The sequence below is a fragment of the Cibotium barometz genome, chromosome 64, assembly GCF_041138505.1.
Source record: "Cibotium barometz isolate CiBa-2024 chromosome 64, ASM4113850v1, whole genome shotgun sequence".
NCBI classification, from domain to species: Eukaryota; Viridiplantae; Streptophyta; class Polypodiopsida; order Cyatheales; family Cibotiaceae; genus Cibotium; species Cibotium barometz.
Genome location: NC_141109.1, coordinates 7,048,681 through 7,069,472, shown reverse-complemented (window position 1 = coordinate 7,069,472; position 20,792 = coordinate 7,048,681). Strand labels below are relative to the sequence as shown.

The 20,792-nt window shown below is 41.1% G+C and overlaps 1 protein-coding gene across 2 annotated transcripts; it reads left to right on the top strand.

The window, feature by feature from the left end:
* The first annotated feature begins 406 nt into the window (after positions 1-406).
* Positions 407-2,845, top strand: LOC147603251 (uncharacterized). 2 transcript variants are annotated; one of them, XM_086796576.1, is made up of 2 exons: positions 407-581; positions 733-2,845. In XM_086796576.1, exon 2 carries the CDS (start codon positions 1,065-1,067, stop codon positions 2,526-2,528), a length of 1,464 nt encoding a protein of 487 aa, XP_086652702.1. In that variant the 5' UTR covers positions 407-581; positions 733-1,064; the 3' UTR covers positions 2,529-2,845. The 2 variants fall into 2 exon arrangements, with proteins under 2 accessions (XP_086652702.1, XP_086652703.1); XM_086796577.1 differs by having other exon boundaries at positions 427-581; positions 740-2,845.
* The last annotated feature ends 17,947 nt before the right edge of the window (positions 2,846-20,792 follow it).

Genomic DNA, 20,792 nt, shown 5'->3' with positions numbered 1-20,792 from the left:
GCCATCATACAACATATCGAGGTGGTTACACATGACATAAAGCCACCTCTTGCAAAGCCCCATCGCGACTATCCATGCCTTTTGGACGGGGGATCTCCCCCCATACAAAGTGTTGGCGGGTGGACGGCATCATGTGTGTGAAGAGCCTAAAAGTCACTTATGGGGGACGCATGGAGGACGGAGGTGGTTCATGTGTCAATGGTGAGCTACAAAAATGAAGAAAATGACCCCACATGACAACCAAGTACCAAAAAAAAATCAATGAAAAAAGAGGCGGAAGTTGGTGGTAGGGAGTGATGAAAGAAAGCGTCAAAAGCCTGATGGCAAGGCTAAATTTGGCGGTGGCGCTAAATTTGGTGGCCAACTTGACAATCTGGCTCCCACCAAAGCCTCGCGGCTAGCCATGATCGTTTTCCATACTTAGTCTCTCTCTCTCTCTCTCTCTCTCTCTCTCTCTCTCTCTACGGTTGTTCATGGCTTCTGCTTCTTTAATCTCATCATCTTCTTCCCCTTTCTGGCCCTTCCCCTCATCAAACTATAGCTGATGCAAGCGTACATCCCTGTCTTCATCTTGTCTCCCTGTAAGTGGCGCCTTTCCTTTCAGTCAGGTTTTTGTACCCGTGGCCCATGCTCTGAGAGTTATAATATGGTTTTTTCTCTGCCTTGGATTGTGGGTATGCCCACACAAAACCTTGTGCTAACTTGGATGTGTCCTTTGATGATTTTGTGAAGCATACAGCAGAAATGGGTAGATCAGATTGCTCATTTTAGGTCATGTTTGATCATCTGGAGGACATTTGGGGCATATTTTGATCACATTTGCGAGCATTTTTGTATCACCCTGGGGGACTGTAGAAGATACAGTACATCCTGTTCTGATCATTTGGAGCGGTAGCATATTATACCATATTTGGGTAGATCATATCTCATTATTTGGGAGAGACTTGGATAGCTTATATTTAATCATTTTGAGGCCAATTGGGCAAGGTAGCATGTATGTAAGAGGAGCTGCAGTGTAGAAAGACCCAGTTGTTGAGCCAACTGAGAATATCAAAGAGGTCAAGATGACAAGTAGACATGGGAAGGGGTCTTCTGCTGTTACAGCAGACTCACCCTCTTTCAGGCACTCTAGGTCTTTCAATTCTTCCATTCTGAAAGAGAGCCAGCACTTGCTTTCCAAAGCTGCACCGTCGGAGAACAGCAAGGTCCTTAAAGCAAATGGAGCAAACAAACCAGGTGACTCTCTGGGAAAGCCAAAGCAGATGGATGATGCCAAAGCAGGCGTAAAAGCTCAAAATCATGCAGAGGAACATCCAGTTGCTAGGTCTGAGAAGCACAAAAACCATGGCAATGGAGGGATCTTGAAGTCAGACTTATCAGGAGCGTCCAGAGATACCGTCTCTGGTGCAGCGAAAATGGCAGGAGTGGAAGAGAATTTCGACCCGCATAGAAAACTCAAAGGCACTTCACCGAAACCTGCTGTAGGAGGCATTGAGAAGAATACATCTGCCAAAGTCAATCTAGACCCACAAAGAAAGATAAAAGAATTTTCACCAAAGTCTGGCATGGGGGGTGAGAAGAGTACATCATCTGAGGCGAATTCGGATCCGCTTAGAAAGCCCAAAGAGGCTCCACCAAAGTCTAGCATGGGAATTGTGAAGAGTGCATCGTTGTCAGACCCACATAAGAAGCCTAAAGAGATCTCGCTGAAATCCTCCATGGGAGGTGAGAAGAGCACATCAGGAAAGAGCCATGGAAATCTCTGCACCGAGTGCAAAGCAGCTTTGGAAGGTGCAGTTTGCTTCATTGGCAATGATGGGCGGGTCTCTGCGTGCACATCGCGGACTGCGGTCAGGCTTTGCAAGAATTTGAAATGTGCAAACAACAGCCCTGAGTATCTGGCTTCTTTGGCTGCTGCAACGGAAGGCCCGAAGAAATATCTCGTGTCAAGGAGGCATTCATTCAATGCCCGGACAGCTCCAACAAGCAGTAAAACTGGCAAAGCTCCTGTGAAAATGCAGGCAGAGTCTAGAAAGGGCACATCTCAGACCACAGCTTTAGTCACCAAGCCTGGTTTTGGTGGGGATGAGTGTGCTGACTTTGACATTCAAGGCGAGCTTGAAGATGATGTGGCTAGCTTAGAATACTCCCGTAGCCCTGCGGAATTAGCTGAACTTGACAGCATCGGGAGCTCATCATTGCCACATTTGGCTGACAAGATCAGTGCTGGGAGGCCCAGCGGATACCAAAGAATGAGGAGGAGGTCTTTCAGTGTGATTGAGAAAGAAGGTTCCGAGGGTGTGACCCTGAGGAAGCAGTTGATGCAAGAAAGGAAACAGGCGGAGGAGTGGATGCTGGACTATGCAATAGAAGAAGCTCTTCATAGGCTGGCTCCTTCTGGAGAATCCAAGGTAAAGGCTTTAGTGGAAGCATTTGAAAGCATCATTCCCCACAAGGACATGGAGACACAGGATCAACTCGAAGGACCAAAAACTCCCGAGATGAGTTCTACGGGCATATATAAGTAGCATTTTGCCAAAGCTGCAAATGATGCTAAGTGTGTTTTCCTTCTCTTGTCATTGACTGTATAAGCTGCATTAATGCCTGCCCATAAAGTCAAAAAATGGTGGTTTTTCATGAATGTATAGGAGTGCTCATAAATCAAGAGTCTCGTACTCATCTGGAAAACTGTGTTTCTTCCTCATCTTGACAGTGTCACTAATATAGTGATTATTGTAACTCCTAGGCTTTTCTTTGTCACAAAAACGGGTGCAACTGTAGTATTTGTGTGCACCGTGCAAGATCTGCAAAATAACATGAAGTTTGTGAAATTTGGTTGGGAGTAGTATACAGCTTAGTTGTCTGTGAAGTTGATGGGATGCATGAAGACTTGCTAAAGATCTCTCTCTCTCTCTCTCTCTCGTGCGCGCGCGCACAGACACACCCATGTCTGTGTAGCAGTTAACATATTGGGTTTCTAATTGAGAGGCTCCTGGCTTGGCTAACACATCAGATGTCCGTGTAGCAGGTAAAGTATTGGGCTTCTAATTGAGAGGCTGCTGTCTTGGCTATGACGTTAAAGAGTCTCTCTCTCTCTCTCTCTCTCTCACACACACACACACACACACACACACACACACACCTCCTATAGCGTTGCTATGACATTATAAGTAACCCCCTCTCTCTCACACCGATTGGTTGATAGGTTGGTTATCAATCATAAAAGTTAACCCCCTCCCCTTCTCTCTCTCACACCCATTGGTTTTGATAGATTGGTTATCAACCATAAAGGTAACCCCCTCCCCTTCTCTCTCATCTATCTCCCTCTCTTGGTTGTATATATTCTCGTTGCATAGTGGGCATTTCTTAGGTGGTCATCAACATCTTCTCACAATGTTGAATCTTGTTCAAGTTATGCTGATGTCTGCTTTTGTTTCCTTAAAGTGGATTCAACCATGCCTGGTCACAAATATGTATGAAAAAGTAACACCTTTTCTTGGTAGGCTAGATGGGCTGCTGTAGTAGGGCCACCTTGTTGATTCTTGGAAGACCTCTGAACACTTCAACCCAAGCACGCGACTACAATCTAGACTCGTAGTGTTCGAAAAAAACTATTTTCCCAAAAAGTAAAAAACCTTCATCTAAAAATTGTGAAATTATTTATAATGAAAATTTTCAAATTTTGAAGGTTTTTGTTCTACAACCCCTCAAAATCTGCAGGTTTTTATACCCTTAAGTTTCAAATTTGAAGGTAGTTTTAAAAATCTGCAGGTGCAAATTACACTATACCCGGGTTTTTTTCGAACAAATTACACTATACCCGGGTTTTTTTCGAACACTGATCTAGAGGATCAAGAGTCTGAACTTTGAAGAGGTTACAGTTTAGATGCATGAACAGAGCCAGGATCAGGAATCCGAGGCTAGCAAGCATGACTAAAGCTCTTCTTCCGATGTGTCTAGTGTGATATGGGACAAACTAGATCTATTGTCAAGACATGTTGATTATATTGTGATCAATTTGAGCACCATTTTTGTTTTTTTGGGATCAATAATAATTATATATATTAACTGAAGTTGTTCAAAAGCTGCAATTTGAGCACCATTTTAGCTCAAAAACAAGCTTGTGAGAAATTAGCATTTTGTTTATAACTTGTTCAAATCTTTTAATGAAAAAGACCACCTCAAATTGATGGGAAAAAGGAAAAATTCCTCGCTCTATAATTCAAGATTTAGTTAAATTAGATTGAAGTTTGAAGACAATGCTTGTCCAAAACGAAGGGTAATGCTCATTAAAAAACAGCTTCTCCAACAGTGACTTACAAGCCAAACCTTGGCTCTCTTAACAACCCACTTATTGGCCCTTCATATCACTCTATGGCTACCTTAGCTAATTAAATGCATAAAAACACTAAAACTTAATTATCTTATGTATTTGTATTAAATGCTAAATAAATGCATAAAAACACTAATTTGTTTTATGTATTTGTAGGCATTGTATTAATTTCTCCCGATTTATTTTACTCGCTATTGGCCTTTATTATGATGCGCTGAGGCTCCTTCTTCTTCTTCCTCATGGTACTGTCCCTGTTCTCCCTCTTTATGCTGGTGCCACAGTGCTGGAAGCTCAAACAAGGAGCTTTGTGGTGCTCTCCTCTCTTCTTCTCTCCTTGATGCTACAGGCTGAAAGCTCAATCAAAGACTCGATAAAAGATTGGTGACCTTTGCCCTGTTGAGAGCTGAGCTTGATGAGGCTTAAAAAAAAAAAAAAACTTTATGTTGTTAAGCTTAACCAAGCCTCCTCTCAAAGTGGCTCTCATTGTGGCCAATGTGCTCCAATGGACCATGCTTAGGAGACACCTTGTTGGGCAAAGAGTGTTAGGCCATACTTGTAGTGTCTAATGTCTAAAAAAAACACATGCTCTTCTCAATGTTTTCACCATTTTGACCATGCACTACTCAAGAACATCATCTTGCCAATACATGTTCAATCCATTGATGAGCACACAGTCCTCGATTAAAGTGGTTCCCCCCAAACTAGGAAGATCTCTGTTGCCTCTTCAAGTTCACAAGGCTTGTGAAAGGTTTTGATTCAAGGGTTTAGTATGCGTATCGTTTGTTTTTCCTTGTTGCTGCACCAAGTCTGTAGTTTTGATGAGTGCCTATCTAGTTTCATCAACCAAGAATCTAAAACCTCTGTTACTGTATCATCTTGTTGTTGATATGCCTTTCTTTTTATGCTTTACCTTTTCCTCTCCAAACTATTACTGATGCTTGTATGTAGGTATGTAGCCCCAAGCATGGGTTGTGCACTGGTGCTTACACCAGAAGGTTGGGTTCAACTCCCAAAACAAGGTTGTCAAGTGTTTTTGCATGAAAATTTACCAATACTGCACACTTGCATCAAAATGTCTTCGAAATGTATTCTACATAGCATTGTTTACACAAATTTACACCAAATCTGCATATTCTACACTTTTCTTGATTGAGTACATATACCAACATTGTTTGTCCATTGTTTTGAACCTTTCTTTGCAAATTTTGCTTGTACAAGAAGTTTTTTTTGCAAGGAAATGAACAAGAACTGTAAAAGAATGAGAGATTGATCACGTACTTCAGGTTTGTCCTAGTTTGTCTTGGCAAAGACTTGTAATTTGATCAAGCTTTTCATTGCTGAAACCACTGTAGACTACACAGTATCTATTTTGACTTTTCTCTTCAAAGATTTGTAGAAACAACTCCAAGAAACACTAAGAATATCTTCTTGAACTTTTTGTTGCACTCCATCACTAAAATTTCCATAAGAACTTTGTGTGACAGTATTCTTCTTGCAACATTTCTCCAAAAAGCTTCATATTGTTTAGGCTTTTTCTGTTACAGTTTGCACCAAGATTTGATTTTTGCACTCTTTGTCTTTTTAAACTTTACATATTTGCACCCAGACTCTTATAAACTTCACTTTGCATAATAAACTTTGTCAAAAATCTATACTAGAACTATTTACACAGAAATCTACATAATCTTCAACAGAACTACAATCTTCACATAAATATGCAGAAATGTAACCTTTAGACTTTCTTGATAAATTCAATGTTGAAAAAAGTTGTGTAAAACTTAATCCGAAAATGAATGTCTTAATCATCTCTAATCAGAGATCAAAGATCAAGATCAATCAAATAAATAATTGTTCACAATCTACAGAATCCCTAATCCAAAAAATGATTAAGCCTTTTATAGTCCCAAGGCCCATGTGCCCTAAATCCGACATGTGTAAATGTGTCATGGACCCCATGTGCCTAGGTTTAACTAGTAAAGTTGTTGGTTGCACCACTCATTAGCATGGAATACACAGACATGCTACTCATCTCATAGAGAGTAGCCATCTAAACATGGAAAGATTGCCATGAATCAACCATAGAAGCATGAGCTCCAAGAAAGGACATAATAGTCATAAAATGGTCAAAAGGTATCAATGCAAAGAACACATGCCTTTTATACTCCCAAGGCCCATGTGCCATGTGTAAATGTGTCCTAAACCCCATGTGCCTAGGTCTAACTAGTAAAGTTGTTGCTTCATTACACTCTTGCATTAGATAAATAGGCATGAGTATAATAGAGTAAAAGGTGATTATGTACTAATCTCCTCCCATAATCTCCCTAGATTTGAGCATCATCAAAAGGAGCACCCTTTGCCTAGATTTGAGTGCAAACAAGGTCCTCCACCCACTAGCTCACGAGTTTCTCTAGCTGATTTGGAGGGCTGAATAGACCATATTATTCTTGCTAATATTGGTGAACCTATTGTTCTTAGCCCCAATGTCACATATATGAGTATTTTGGTGTATTATTTTAACACCCTTCCTCAACAAAATATTCATGACTTTGCTGATGGCAATGCTAGGCCTAGTTACTGTTTACAATGCTGGTTATGATGACCATCTTGGTCTTACTCTAGTAGGCTTACAATACAAGTTATGATGACCATCCTGGTGCTCATAGGTCTTACTCTAGTAGGCTTACAATACCCGTTATGATGCCAGATGCTAGTTCTAGTTATGATTACAATAAGTTTATAATAGAGAGGTGACTAACAGGTCGCACAAGTTCTCACTGGTCTAGAAAGCCCACTCATCTTTAGCGAAATTGGCCTTGGCTGAGCCAGGGAAATTCACTTTCCATAGAAACGAGACGCCACCTGCATGCATGAAGCTCATAAAAAACCCACTATTTAAGTTTCTCTAAAAAATAAACTATACGTTTTTCTAGCATATGATACCCCCTATTTAAGGTTTAAAAATCAAATAGCAGATATTGATGTTATACACATGACAAGTTGCAGTCCATGTAAGTAGCATGGATGTAAGTGCTAGAAGCAAAAAGATCTACATGTACTCTCCAAAAATTGTTCCATGTGTGGTTAGCTTAAAAGAGTAGTAAACTAATCAAGTTTTCAAACTACACCATATACTATAAACTACAAGAAGAAACGAAACCCCTACTTTCATTCTCCCCTTCTTCCTTGTCCCCCCCACCGCCCCCCCCCCAAGAAAGCGTTGGCATCTGTAAGGGATCATGGTAATCTTAATGAAATCCAGTTAGTTCGTGGTCTCTATTTGAACTCAATGACCTCTAATACCTGTGACACCCGTGCAAGGGAAGCATATGAACAATGATCACATTTGGAAAAGCACAAAATTTTTGTACTATCTTTTCTAATTCAAATGGAGTTAACATTGAAAGAAGCACAAAGTGTGAGAAGGTTCAAGATTACCCAAATTTTCTATAAGTAAATCTCATCAACAATGGGGTTGAAATTTGAATTTGAAAGAAAGTGAAGGATGCAATGTCCTAGTGATGTTGGAACACTTTAGCTAGAAATGTTTGAAGCACGAAAGTAACTTTTCACACATAGTCCTAGTGACTAAAATCAAGCGACTACAATTTAGAGGATTAAGTGTGATTTAAGTGCCTTCTGAAAATATTGGGAAAAGGAAAATCTCCTTCTCAAATGATTCAAGATTTAGTTATATTAGATTGAAGTGTAAAGAAAATGCTTGTTTAAAATTACAATATTCTCTTCAATCCATGGTGAAAAGGGTAACACTTAATAAAAACAACTTCTTCAACATTGACTTACTACTAGAGCCATTGAAACCAAACCTTGGCTCTCTTCTAACAATACAATTGTTGGCCCTTGATATCAGTCTATGGCTACCTTCATCTATTAAAACTAGAACACTAAAACTTAATTATTTTATGCATTTGTAGACGTATTAATTTACCCCAATTTATTTTACTTGGTACTGGCCTTCATTATTCGTCTACCAGCACTATTAAACCCAAGTTAAATAAGGATATAACATTAGCCCCATATTCTAAAATAAATTACCTTGAGTAATTAAGAGAATCACACTCAACAATTGAACAAACAAGTCATCCCATTATAGGATAATTGTAACACCTTAAAAAATACTTCCTCAAGTGAGTTTCCTTCAAACCATTCAAGGCTAAATAAGAGAACCACACTCAAATAAATTGAACTAACAAGTCAACCCATTATAGGATAATTGTAACACCTTCAAAAAATACTTCCTCAAGTGAGTTTCCTTCAAACCATTCGAGGCTAAATTCATATCAAGTGTCTTGAGCATGACTTTTCCAATGGCAAGTAGATCAGGTGGGTATCTAATTAAGATCAAGATCTAAATCTTAATCTAGATCCTATTGACATGACAAGAAACTTCTAAGAATCTTAGAGTGTTGTAGTCGAGACCATCATAAAAACTTATAAGAAGCTTGGTATCTAATTAATACCAAGATCTTAATCTCAGTCTATACCTTATTAACATGACTTCTAGAAACTTCTAATAACCTTAGAGTGTTCTAGTTAAGATCATTATAAAAACTTATAAGAAAATTGAGTAATGCGATGCCCCAAAATGAATGGGTATGCTCTCAATTAATGAGCGGTTTACACACAAGGAAGATCTCTTTACTTGTCTCCCAAACTGAGTAATGCGATGCCTCAAAATGAACAATAAAAATGAATGGGTATGATCTCAATTAATGAGTGGTTTACACACAAGGAAGATCTCTTTACCTCTCTCCATCCTATTGATGCAAATTCAACCTAGTAAGAAAAGTAAACTCAACATACATCTCAATTATTCATAAAGAAGTGGAGTTCCAAACGAAACATGAACATCAAACTAAAGAGAAGAAGTGGAGTTCTAAATGAAACATGAACATTTACTAAAATAGAAGAAGGATACCAAACATAACATAGGATTCATGCTAAGAATGAAGAAATGAAGTGCTGTTTTACTCTTTTATTGCTAATATATAAATTGTTAAGAGAGATTAATCATCCGTTTAATTATAGATTTAAACAATAGGGGGTTTACAACAATCTAGAGCAATGTGTAGGCACAACTTATGATAATAGTTATATATCCATTTTTTCCCAATAAGAAGTCTCTAGGCATCTTTTATCATTTCCAAATCAAGCTAGTGAACGTATTAGAGAGAGAGAGAGAGAGAGAGAGAGAGAGAGAGAGAGAGAGAGAGAGAGAGAGAGAGAGAGAGAGAGAGAGAGAGAGAGAGAGAGAGAGAGAGAGAGAGAGAATTTAGTGACTTTTGGTGTTGTGGTGGTTATCATCTCGCTGAGTATTTTGATGAAATGAATCATGCACTTTTTGTTGTGAGAGAGGGACTTGCGAGTCATAATGTGGATGTAGAGAAGATAGATGTTTAAACTGTAACAAAAATTGTTGAAGAAGCTTAAGAAAATTTTTTGTGACTTACTATTTTTTTTGTTATTTTAGGAGATTTTCTATATTTTTGGGCTAAAAATATGTTTTAGGATATATTTGGGCTAAAATACTTTTTAAAACTACTGCAAATGATAATTTTTTTAAAGAAAAATATTGGAAATTATTGAGCAGTAGTGGGAAACCAATAAAAATTTTGGAAGTGCCAATTGTAAAGGAAAGGCCCAATCGCTTCAAAAAAAGACTTTTTGGCTTAAAAAGTAGCCTTTTTAGTGTATTTTGCAAAAAAAGTTTTTTTTTGGGGAGGGGATTTTTAGCATGCACTTTGGCTCATTTCTTCTTCTAAGAGTTGATTTATTGACCTCCTTAACATGTTAATACCATCCATAGTTTGTGATATTTCTCTCGTAACGCTGCTTAATTCTTCTTATAAGAGTTGATTATTGACCTCCTCAACATGTTAATTCCATCCATAGCTTCTGATATTGTTGTCATAAAGAATCGAAAAAACCACTTTTGAGAAAGAAGGGTGGTTTTTGGTCTTGTAGAGATGGTTTCACCTTTCTTTGAACCTTTGGTCTTTGCCCTTCTTGTTGATCCTTGCAGCCCTTTAACCTTAGGCCTTGTTCTTCAAATGTGCTTCAATCACCTCCACTAATGGATCTTTCGGTAGCTCTGATACCAATGTTGGGAGAACAAGACCAAAGCATATTAAATTGTATTATGCCAATAAAATCAAATTGCGTAAAGCATAGACAATACTCAAGATTGGGTTTCTCAACTTCACTCACCCTCTCTTTGATAAACCCTAGGTAGAAGCTAGCTCTCTCTCTAATCAGGGTAGGTGGAGCACAGGTGGGATCTCTCTATGTGTCTATGTTTATGGTTGAGGGGAAGATGATGACGTGTGTAAGTGGAGTGCACAAGTGGAGAGTAGGACAACAAATGGGAGGGAGAGGAGATGGTGGACGAAGGGAGGTGTTGTGTGCTTTATAGTGCCACAACCCGAGGAGGAAAGGTGACACATACATGTTTAAAGCTTTTTGTTTTAACCTTGCATTGCTGAATTAATACAGCCTAAATGAGGTTGTGCAATATGAATAGATTAGGGACAAGAAGCAACACTAATCTACATAATAGTATTAGATTGAAATTAATTAATGGGCTACATTCTAACTTCACATAGATGAATCATTTGTGACAAAACCATTTGGCCTTTCGAGTTTCGAGTTTAACGGAGCATATGTCTGCCTAGTTGACTTCGTGTGACAAAAGCAGTTGGCTTCCGCTGAAGTCCGCATACATTGATAAAAAATTATGGCCCCGCTAACCATAGCATCCATCCGTAGTTGGTTAGGATACTCGGCTCTCACCCGAGCGACCCGGGTTCAAGTCCCGGCAACGGAAGTTGCTCCCGAGTAAAAATATTGACGGTTCTTTTACCTCAATCTAAATAAGGACACCAAAAGGCACGAAAAAAAAATCTTTTTTTTTGAAAATGGGCAATTGGTGCCTTGCCAACGAAGTTATTTAAATGGGGGTATTTTTTTGAAAATGGGCAATTGGTGCCTTGCCAATGAAGTTATTTAAATGGAGGCAACATGAAGAACCCTTTGGTAGAGAGAGTGAGAGAGTGCATCGTATTACAGCACCGTTCTTGAAACATTCCGAAAAATTTGGACTCAAAAGAGCTCTCTAAGAAGAGTTGTATCATCACTTTTTTAGAAAAAAAGGGAGCCATGGTGAACCTTATGTATATTATGTTAAAACCCCCACATGTTGACCCACCGTGATTTCTTTTTAAGCTACCGAGAAGCGAAGTGGACAACTAGAGCACTATGCGAGGAAGAGAGTACACGTGTAAGCAAATATAAAAATTGTTAAAACCCTAGATCTCTCTAGATAATTGCTATGTATAAACATGCATTAATCAGGCATATAAACTCATCCACCCGACCACCCCCAAGCCCAAGGGCTGCACACATGAATAATAATGAAATACATCATATCTCTACCTTGATGTCCCATACTATCAAGAGGTATAACTAACTCCAATCCAATAGCATGTAGCTATAGTGTAAAATGGTAAGTGAGTCGATACAATCCTCTACACAAGAGAGCATAACATAGCCTTGGCCTCACAAGCCCAAGCCTCCAAGCCTCCCTTGAGTGTGCCCCATGCCCCTACTATATAGGAGGGCCCTCAAGTGACTCTTGACTCTCCATTGCCCATGTGTGACCCTTGAATGCCTGACCCTAACCTTAACCCTTAAGGTTAGTCCTAACCCATGCTCTACTAGAGCTTGTTCCCATGCTCCCATGCTCACAAGCATAATGTGGGTTAGCCTCCTGTTATATGCACACATAATGTGCATATAACATACTTCCCCTCTCTTAAAACATTGCACTCTTGCGATGAAAAAAAGGAAAACTGCACTGAACAATATCAACTGACTCCCAAGTCGAAACCTCTATTTCCCTATCTTTCCACCTAATTTTAACCGCAGGGATTAGTTAACTACAAAGTTTCCTTTCCCTGAATTCAAGTACCTTATTACTATAGTGTCAAATCCTTTGATTATTGAAGCAAGAGAGAAGATCATGCAAGATAGATTCTTTGGCCCTATTGCTACCCTACTTATGCAGGAAAGCAAAACTCCACAAGAGTTGAACCGAATTCAAGGGTACAGTCTCGATGATGGAATTATGTATTATAATCGTAGGCTATGCATTCCCAATGATGAGGGAACTAAGGGTCAAATTCTGAATGAAGCCCATGACAGCCTTATTGCAGGACATCCAGGTTTCATCAAAATCTACATGTCTGTGAAGAAAAGCTTCTTTTGGCCTGGTCTAAAAAGGATGTGCTTAATCATGTACGTCAATGTCTGACCTGTCAGAAAGTCAAGGCCGAGAGAGTAAAAATGCCTGGGAAGTTACATCCATTAGACATCCCCCAGATGAAGTGGGAATGCATCAGTATGGATTTTATTATTGGATTACCTTCAGTGCAATCAGGTTACAACTCCATCTTCGTGGTAGTTGATAGACTAACCAAAGTTGCCCATCTGATTCCAGTAAAAGAAACCTACACTGCAGTGGATGTGGCCAGAGTGTTCCTCAAAGAAATCTTCAGATTGCATGGCCTACCCAGAAGAATAGTAAGTAATCGAGATCCCAAATTCACATCAAGATTCTGGACTGCATTTTTTGAAGAAGTAGGAACTTTCTTGGATCTCAGCACAGCTTACCACCTTGAGACCGATGGTCAAACAGAAAGGGTAAACCAAGTAATTGAAGATCTACTTTGGTCATGCTGTGGGCAGGGAACCCAAGAAGTGACTAAGCTATCTGCACCTAGTCGGGTTTGCCTACAATGCTTCTTATCACAGAAGTATTGGGATGAGCCCTTTCAAAGCTCTGTATGGACAAGATTGCTTAACTCCATTAACTTGGTCCGACCTATTGATTAGGGTCGAGATGTCTAGATAGATGCTTGACGACATGGAGAAGTAGATGCAGGCAATTCGCAAAGATATAAAAGCTGCCCAGGATAGACAGAAGCTGTATGCAGATAAGAAGAGGACAGATAGAGAATTCGAAGAAGCAGATATGTCACGTAGGCTATAACGCATGTGACCGACGCAGACCGGATGGCTATATCTGGGGCTTAGTGGGAGAGGACGTCCATGCGGAGTCATGGGCGGCCAGGCTAGTGTGGACAGCAGGCCACACACTATATAGCCTGGGGGATGAGGGGCAATCCTCATTCTTCCTCTATGGCTGGGTGGTGAGCCAGAGGCCGTCCCCTCTTGTGGTAACGCCCGTAGCGGCGTTACGGATATCTAACACTGGTATCAGAGCGTGGTTCGATGGGATCGTCAGAGTTCGCGCGTGAACGGGGGACCGGATCGTCGATGGTTTTCGACCATTCATCTCCTCATCCTTATCTCGAATGGAGTCTGTGGAGGGAGGCGGCCAAGACAGAATTGAAGGGAAGAACTCTCTCTCTCTCTCTCTCTCTCTCTCTCTCTCTCTCTCTCTCTCTTCCCGTCTCACACAATTATACGAATTGCAGGTAAGCATCTCGTTTTGTTTATTTTTCTCTCTGCGTTGAAATTGTCTGCAAACCGAATTCATTTGGTAGGAGAGAAAAATCGACTATCTCTATACTGTGTGTGGGGGAGGGGAGGGGGGGCGAAGGCAACGTTTGGGGTGGGGGGGGGGCGAAACCAGACCCACGGCGAAGAGCCTGGGACGAAGACCGGCTGCCCCACGGCGAAGCTTGTGCTGGAGCGCCTGTTGGAGTTTGAGGTGGGGCGAAGCGAAGAGCCCATGTGTGCCTGCTGGAGTTTGAGGTGGGGCGAAGAGCCCATGTGCGTCTGAGGGGGGGCGGCCAGCCAGCCAGGCGGACACTCCCGGGCGGACGGCCACGCCCAAGCGGCAAGGGCCGGCTCGTTATTTTTTTTAAAAAAAAAAATGCAAAACAACGGTGCACCCCACGAAACAAACCCAACACAGCCGTCGCGCCTTGTGGCCGTAGTGCTCGTTTTCCATGAAAGAGACCCACCGCACACGGCCGTAGCGCCGCGTGCTAAGAGAGAGACAAACCCCACGGCCGTAGTGCTGAGTCCTTCGAGAGAGAGCCGTTCTATGGCCGTTGTGCCTAGTGAACACGTCTATGGCCGTAGCCCCTCGAGGGTAGCACATGTGGTGATCACACATTTGGTTCAGAGAGACTAAATTTAAGCTGAGCATAGACTTAGTATTGACCATCAAAGTCACGTAGTTTGGCTATAGTGTAAATCTAAAACTGCGGTGTGTTTTACTTGGGCTAAGAGGACCGGCAGTGGCGTCAGTTGTGCCCAAATTAGACAAAGTGCTTATCACGAGAAATCAAGGTAAGCCTAATTGAGCCGTAGTGCTCATAACCCTTCACAATATTTTAACAGTTACTAGAAGATTGTGATAAACTTTGGCAAATGATAACCATGTACAAGCGTAGTCTTGATGTGGTTATGCCTTGTGTCCAAACAAGTTGCTTACTGTTTGAAGCAACAAGAGAGCCTTGGCCCGTAGAGGCAAGCTGGTTTTCTCTTCTACGACGAAGAGAAATGTTCTTAAACTTACTAGCATGGTTTTCTCTTCTTTTTATTGCCATGCGTCGACATCCCACTGCTCGAGAGTTTGTGGTGATCTTTCGAGGGGGGAAAGAGCCTTTTTATATGTCACATCAATTGGTTTGGTGGTAATTTGATGGTATGAAATTCTCACGGAATCGATTGTAGTCTTGGTGGAATGGGACGCCAAGGCTTGTGCATGTAACTTGACTCTTTGGCAGGTCTGTATGTACACTTGTCTGTAGTGATAAAGTGTGCAAGATAAAATTTGAACTTTGAAAATTACCAAATATAGCCATAAGTTGGGATAAAACCCAGTTACAGAGTTCAGAGAAGCTCTAGGTAGCAAGACCATGATGGTGTACTAGTGTTAACAGAGTGATTTAGTTCCGGAGTGATCTAAATCTAGAGGTTAGCAGTAAGACTAGTTTGGTTGGACAGTTTCATGCATGGGGGACGTCCTATAGCATTTTGCAAGCGTAGTCTTGCCTATGTTCAACATAAGCGTGCGATTGTGAGCACATTTTAGTTGCTACCATATGAATTTAGGAAATATATTACTTTCCTACATAAGCAATTGTAATATTGCATGACAGGCTATTTTGCTTACAAAGTTCATGTGTGTGTAAACCCTATAAGTCGTATGACCCCTAGGGAATGAGTGGAGCATTTCTAGGATTTAATAAGGTTTAACATGGCAATAGTGAGTAGTATCTCACTCTAGACGAGCCTGGTTATTGTTAGTATCGGATCCGACATATGTAGTGTACATAAACTCCGGCTGAGTTAGGATAGGAGGCTAAACCGGAGAGCTTAGTGGTAAATCCTACTATATCTGGTGAGTTTTGACTTAACCGGAGTGTTAAGAAGTAAACTCAAAGTCTGGGGCTGAATTGGAGTGTTCGGAGGCAGACATATCTTTTGTTAAATCGGAGAATTTAGCAACAGATGAGCTTGGGGTGAACCATGGTACCCAGGAAAAAAGCTCTTCACACTAAAATAGTGCACAATAATTTTAAGTTGATAAAAATCCATCGCAGGAATGTTTTACAACTTTCCATAAATGATAGATGAAAACCATGTACTTTACGGAGTTAAAGTACATAGGTGGTGACTTCGGCGCCACATTTTTTGTAGCAAGTCACCAGTGGTGTGGTGACTTAGGTCAGCCGAGACTCCACAAGACCTATGCACTAGTTTTTATGTTGACCTCTATGATAAGGACGTCCAAAAATTCGTGTTGTAATACCAGAGATTGTACTGCAATGTGCAATGGAGGGATCAATTTGTGTAGTCACTTCTTAGCAGCAAGTGACTTAAGCATCTTGTTATAGATGGTTGTATATGGTACTCCCACTCGGGGGAGGTACGCCATTGGGTACCGAGTTACTCACAGACTAGTATGGAGCTACTAGTGTGATGATAGTGGGTACGTAGTTACTCACTACTAATACACAGCTGCTAATAAAATTAAGATCCTCGAGTGAAAGATACTCTAGATCAACATTTTAAATTACCGAACCACAATCCATGAGTATCGAGGTACTCATAAATATGTTGACGTTGCTCAAATCGAGGGACCGATTTGTTCGATGGTATGGAATAAGCAAGGAGAGTGAAGTAACTTAAAAGTTACACATCACTAGTCCTAGTGAGTTGTCAATGTCATCCGTAGTTTGATGATCCCCTCTACCTATCAGACAACATTCAATTTTGCAAGCCCTGGCATTTAATCCGTAGTGATTATGAGTTTGGTGTGAGATATGGTTATGAAGTTCTTACAAGAGTACTCGTTTATTTGCTTGTCATTGGTTATAGCTTGGTAGAGATTCCCACCTGTGATGGGTAGGTAGCTTTGCCGCTATAATGAGGAGGCAGCAAATAATGTTCTCATAGTTATACTTCATACCAACACCAAACAGGGATAGGATGAAATTCCTAAGTTCATCATCCGAAGTACTATGATGTTTGCATTTATATTGAATGTATGATGTAATGAGACATTGAGCTTGTGTAATTACCATCAATTATCTAGCATCCTATGGCTTCGCAGCAGCAAGCTCAGTCATTATCTGTGGATTGATAATGTGGTTATTAGTAGTTTGGAATTTTTCTTGATAGATGGTACAACCATGCCACGTATGAACGAGTTGTTTGATCAACTCTATGGGTCGAAATATGTCTCTAAGATAGACCTGAGATCTGGGTATCATCAGGTTAGAATTAAGGTCGAGGATGTTGTGAAGACAACATTCAGGACACGATTCGGTCACTTTGAGTTTTTGATTATGCCGTTTGGGCTAACCAATGCTCCAGCCACTTTTATGACGCTGATGGACAGTGTTTTACGTCCATACTCAGGAAAATTCGTAGTAGTTTTCCTAGATGATATTCTTGTGTACAGCAAAACGTGTAAAGAACACTTGGCACATTTGCGATTAGTGTTCCAGTTATTGCGACAACACAAGCTATTTGCGAAGGAGAGCAAATGTGAATTTTTTGAAAGAGAAATTCACTATTTGGGCCACATTATATCCGCCCATGGTACGCGGATGGAACAACCTGAGAAAGTGGAAGCTATTCTCAAGTGGCTAGCCCCAAAAAATCTCGAAGAACTCTAGATTTTTCTTGGCATGTCGGGGTTTTACCGATAGTATGTAAAGGACTACGCGAAGATCGCAGTCCCGTGACGGATCAGTTGCGCACAAAAACAAAGAATATATGTTGGGAGGGACACCAACAAAGAAGCTTCGAAAAACTTAAGGTAGCCATAACAGCTGCACCTGTTTTGACTATAGTTGACCCTATTGAGCCGTTTGTCTTGGAGACAGACGCTAGTGGTGAGGCCATTGGAGCCGTGCTTTTGCAAAGGGGATGCCCTGTTGCATTTGAGAGCAAAAATTAGATAGGGCTCAGCGTAACTACTTGGCTTACGAGCGAGAGTTACTGGCCATCGTACATGCACTTAAAAAGTGGAGACACTATTTATATGATGCCACTTTTGAAGTACGTACGGATCACGAAAGCCTAACATGGCTTTCAAGTCAAAACAAGTTGAAAGGTCGAAAAGCTCGGTGGGCGGAGCTCCTACAGGAGTTTGACCTTCAGATTCGCTACTAAAGGGGTAAATATAATGTTGTGGCCGATGCGCTTAATCGCATGCCACAAATTAATGAGTTAAGCTTTACGGTTTTCAAGAATGAGTTCTTGGATTCACTCCGTGGCTTGTGTGAGCATGATCCTGTCTTTACAGAGGTCTGGCGCGCTGTACGCGTACGCACTTTGTCACAGCCGTGCCCACCTTCCTCGCCGGCACACGTAATGCTAGTCCGGAGAGACTGGCCGTAGGTGCAGTGGGTAGCGAGGCGAGAGTTAGTCCGGAGAGGCTAGTCGAGTCTTCGGGGTATAGTTTTGAGCCAGAGAGCTCAGACGTAGGCCCTTCATCACCTTTGTTTTCCTACACGGTTTCAAAGGATGATGCTAAACTTCATCGGGGGGGGAGAAGTATGCTAACTACTCCATTGACGATGGGTACTTACTCTACAAGGGTAGGGTGTGTGTACCAACTATTGGTGACTTTCGAGCATGCATTCTTAGAGAAAGTCACGATAGTCCAAGTGCTGGTCATCCCGGGATACAAAAGACCTATGCACTAGTCAAACGACAATTTTATTGGCCTAGTTTGCTCAAGGACGTCCAGACTTATGTGCTGCAATGCAATAAGTGTGAGGTCAATAAGCGTGAAAGGCTAAAGGTTGGGGGCTTGCTCCATCCTTTAAGCATTCCTCAAGGGAAATGGGAAAGCATTTCCATGGATTTCATCACCGGTTTACCCACGACAAGTCAAGGTAATGACTCGGTCTAGGTGGTGGTGGATAGGTTAACCAAGATGGCAAAATTTATTCCCACCAAGAAAATAATAAAAATGCCAGAGTTGGCAAAACTCTTTATTGAACATCTCTACAAGCTATATGGCTTGCCCGCAGATATAGTGTCAGAGATAGAGATAGAAAGTTCAACAGCCACTTTTGGAGGGAAGTCTTCAAAAAGCTGGATACTACTCTGAATATGAGTACGGCGGACCATTCGGAGTCTGATGGTCAAACAGAAAGGGTTAACCAAATACTCGAGGATATGTTGCGTTCTTATGTAAGTAAGAAGCAATCAAATTGGGAAGAATATTTGCCCATATTGGAGTTTGCTTATAACAGCTCCAAGCATTCAGCGACGACTGGATTTACACCATTCATGTTAATGTATGGATTCCAGCCGAGATCCCCGATGGTGGCTGTAGGCCTAGATAAGAAGAAGATTCAATCTGTCAAGGAGTTCCTTAAAGATATGAATGATATGCTCAAAGCTGTACGCGAGAGCATTCGTAGCGCACAGGATCGCGCTAAAACATTTGCCGATAAAGGACGCAGACAAGTGACCTTTGCAGAAGGTGACTTTGTATTTTTAAAGGTTCCTGCGCATTCAGCAACCATGAAAACGGGAAAGTGTGATAAACTTTATCCTAGATATTGCGGTCCTTTCAAGGTCCTTAAGAAGATTGGGGATGTAGCCTACAAACTTGAGTTACCGGAGAGTTCTCAAGTTCATCCTGTCTTCCATGTTAGTAAACTGAAGAAATCAGTTCACGGGTTAGAGAACGTAGTTTCTCTAGATATTTTGGTGGAATTGATCACTCCATCAAAGATACCACATGAACCGGAAAGGATTCTTGGGTATCGAGACAGACAAACCCGACATAAAGTGTACCAGGAGGTACTTGTTAAATGGATAGATAGGGATGAGGAGGTAGCTACGTGGGAATGCCGTAGTGCAATTTCCAAAAGGTTTTCCCAGTTTATTTTCGAGGACGAAAACTCTTCTTAAGGGGGGGTGGTAATGTCACGTAGGTTGTAACGCCTGTGATCGACGGCGGCGGTAGACCGGATGGCTATATTCGGGGTTCAGTGGGAGAGGACGTCCATGCGGAGTCATGGGCGGCCAGGCTAGTGTGGACGGCAGGCCACACACTATATAGCCTGGGGGATGAGGGGCAATCCTCATTCTTCCTCTATGGCTGGGTGGTGAGCCAGAGGCCCCGTCCTCTCTTGTGGTAATGCCTGTAGAGCGTTACGGATATCTAACAAGATATGGTCTTCATTTGAGTACGCTCCAAAAGAAGTTCTCTATCTCTTGGGAAGTACAAGAAGTTATCCCCGAGATATTGTGAACCATATCTGATTACAAAGAAAGTAGGTGACTTAGCCTACGAGCTTCTTTTGCCTCCTCATCTCAAAGTACATAATGTATTTCATGTCAGCCTTCTTAAAAAGTATGTACCAAGTCCGAATCATCAAAAGTCCGAATCATGTGCTTGATGAAATCTTAACTTTTTCAACCCAAGGGTAGATGGAACTCCAACCTGAAGAAATCCTTGATGTTCGAGAAAAGGTTCTCAGGAACAGAATTTTAAGAGAATTATTGGTCAAATGGAAGTTCTATCCTTTTGAATATGCCACCTGGAGGAGAAAGAAACCGAACTCATGCGGGATTACCCCCAGTTTGCGAGATGAGGACATCTCACATTTTTCAAGTGGGAGAGAATGTAAGATTCCTCCCCAGCCTCTCAAGATGTCCAGCATCTTCCCCTCTAATCAAATCCTAGAGAGAGAAAATATTCTAGAGAGAAAATATTCTAGAGAGAGAAAATATTCTAGAGAGAGATTATTCAGATTTTGAATATTTTTGGATGAAAAAATATCTCTTCTTATTAAAATAAGTTCCCCCGAAACAAAAGTTCAAAAAGATTTTCAGAAGGTGCATTAGAAATCAAGTATAATATGTTCAAGAGGCCTTATCCTAGGGGTCCAGATTTTCTAAAAATTTTTAATTAAGGTTTTGAGGGACCAATCAG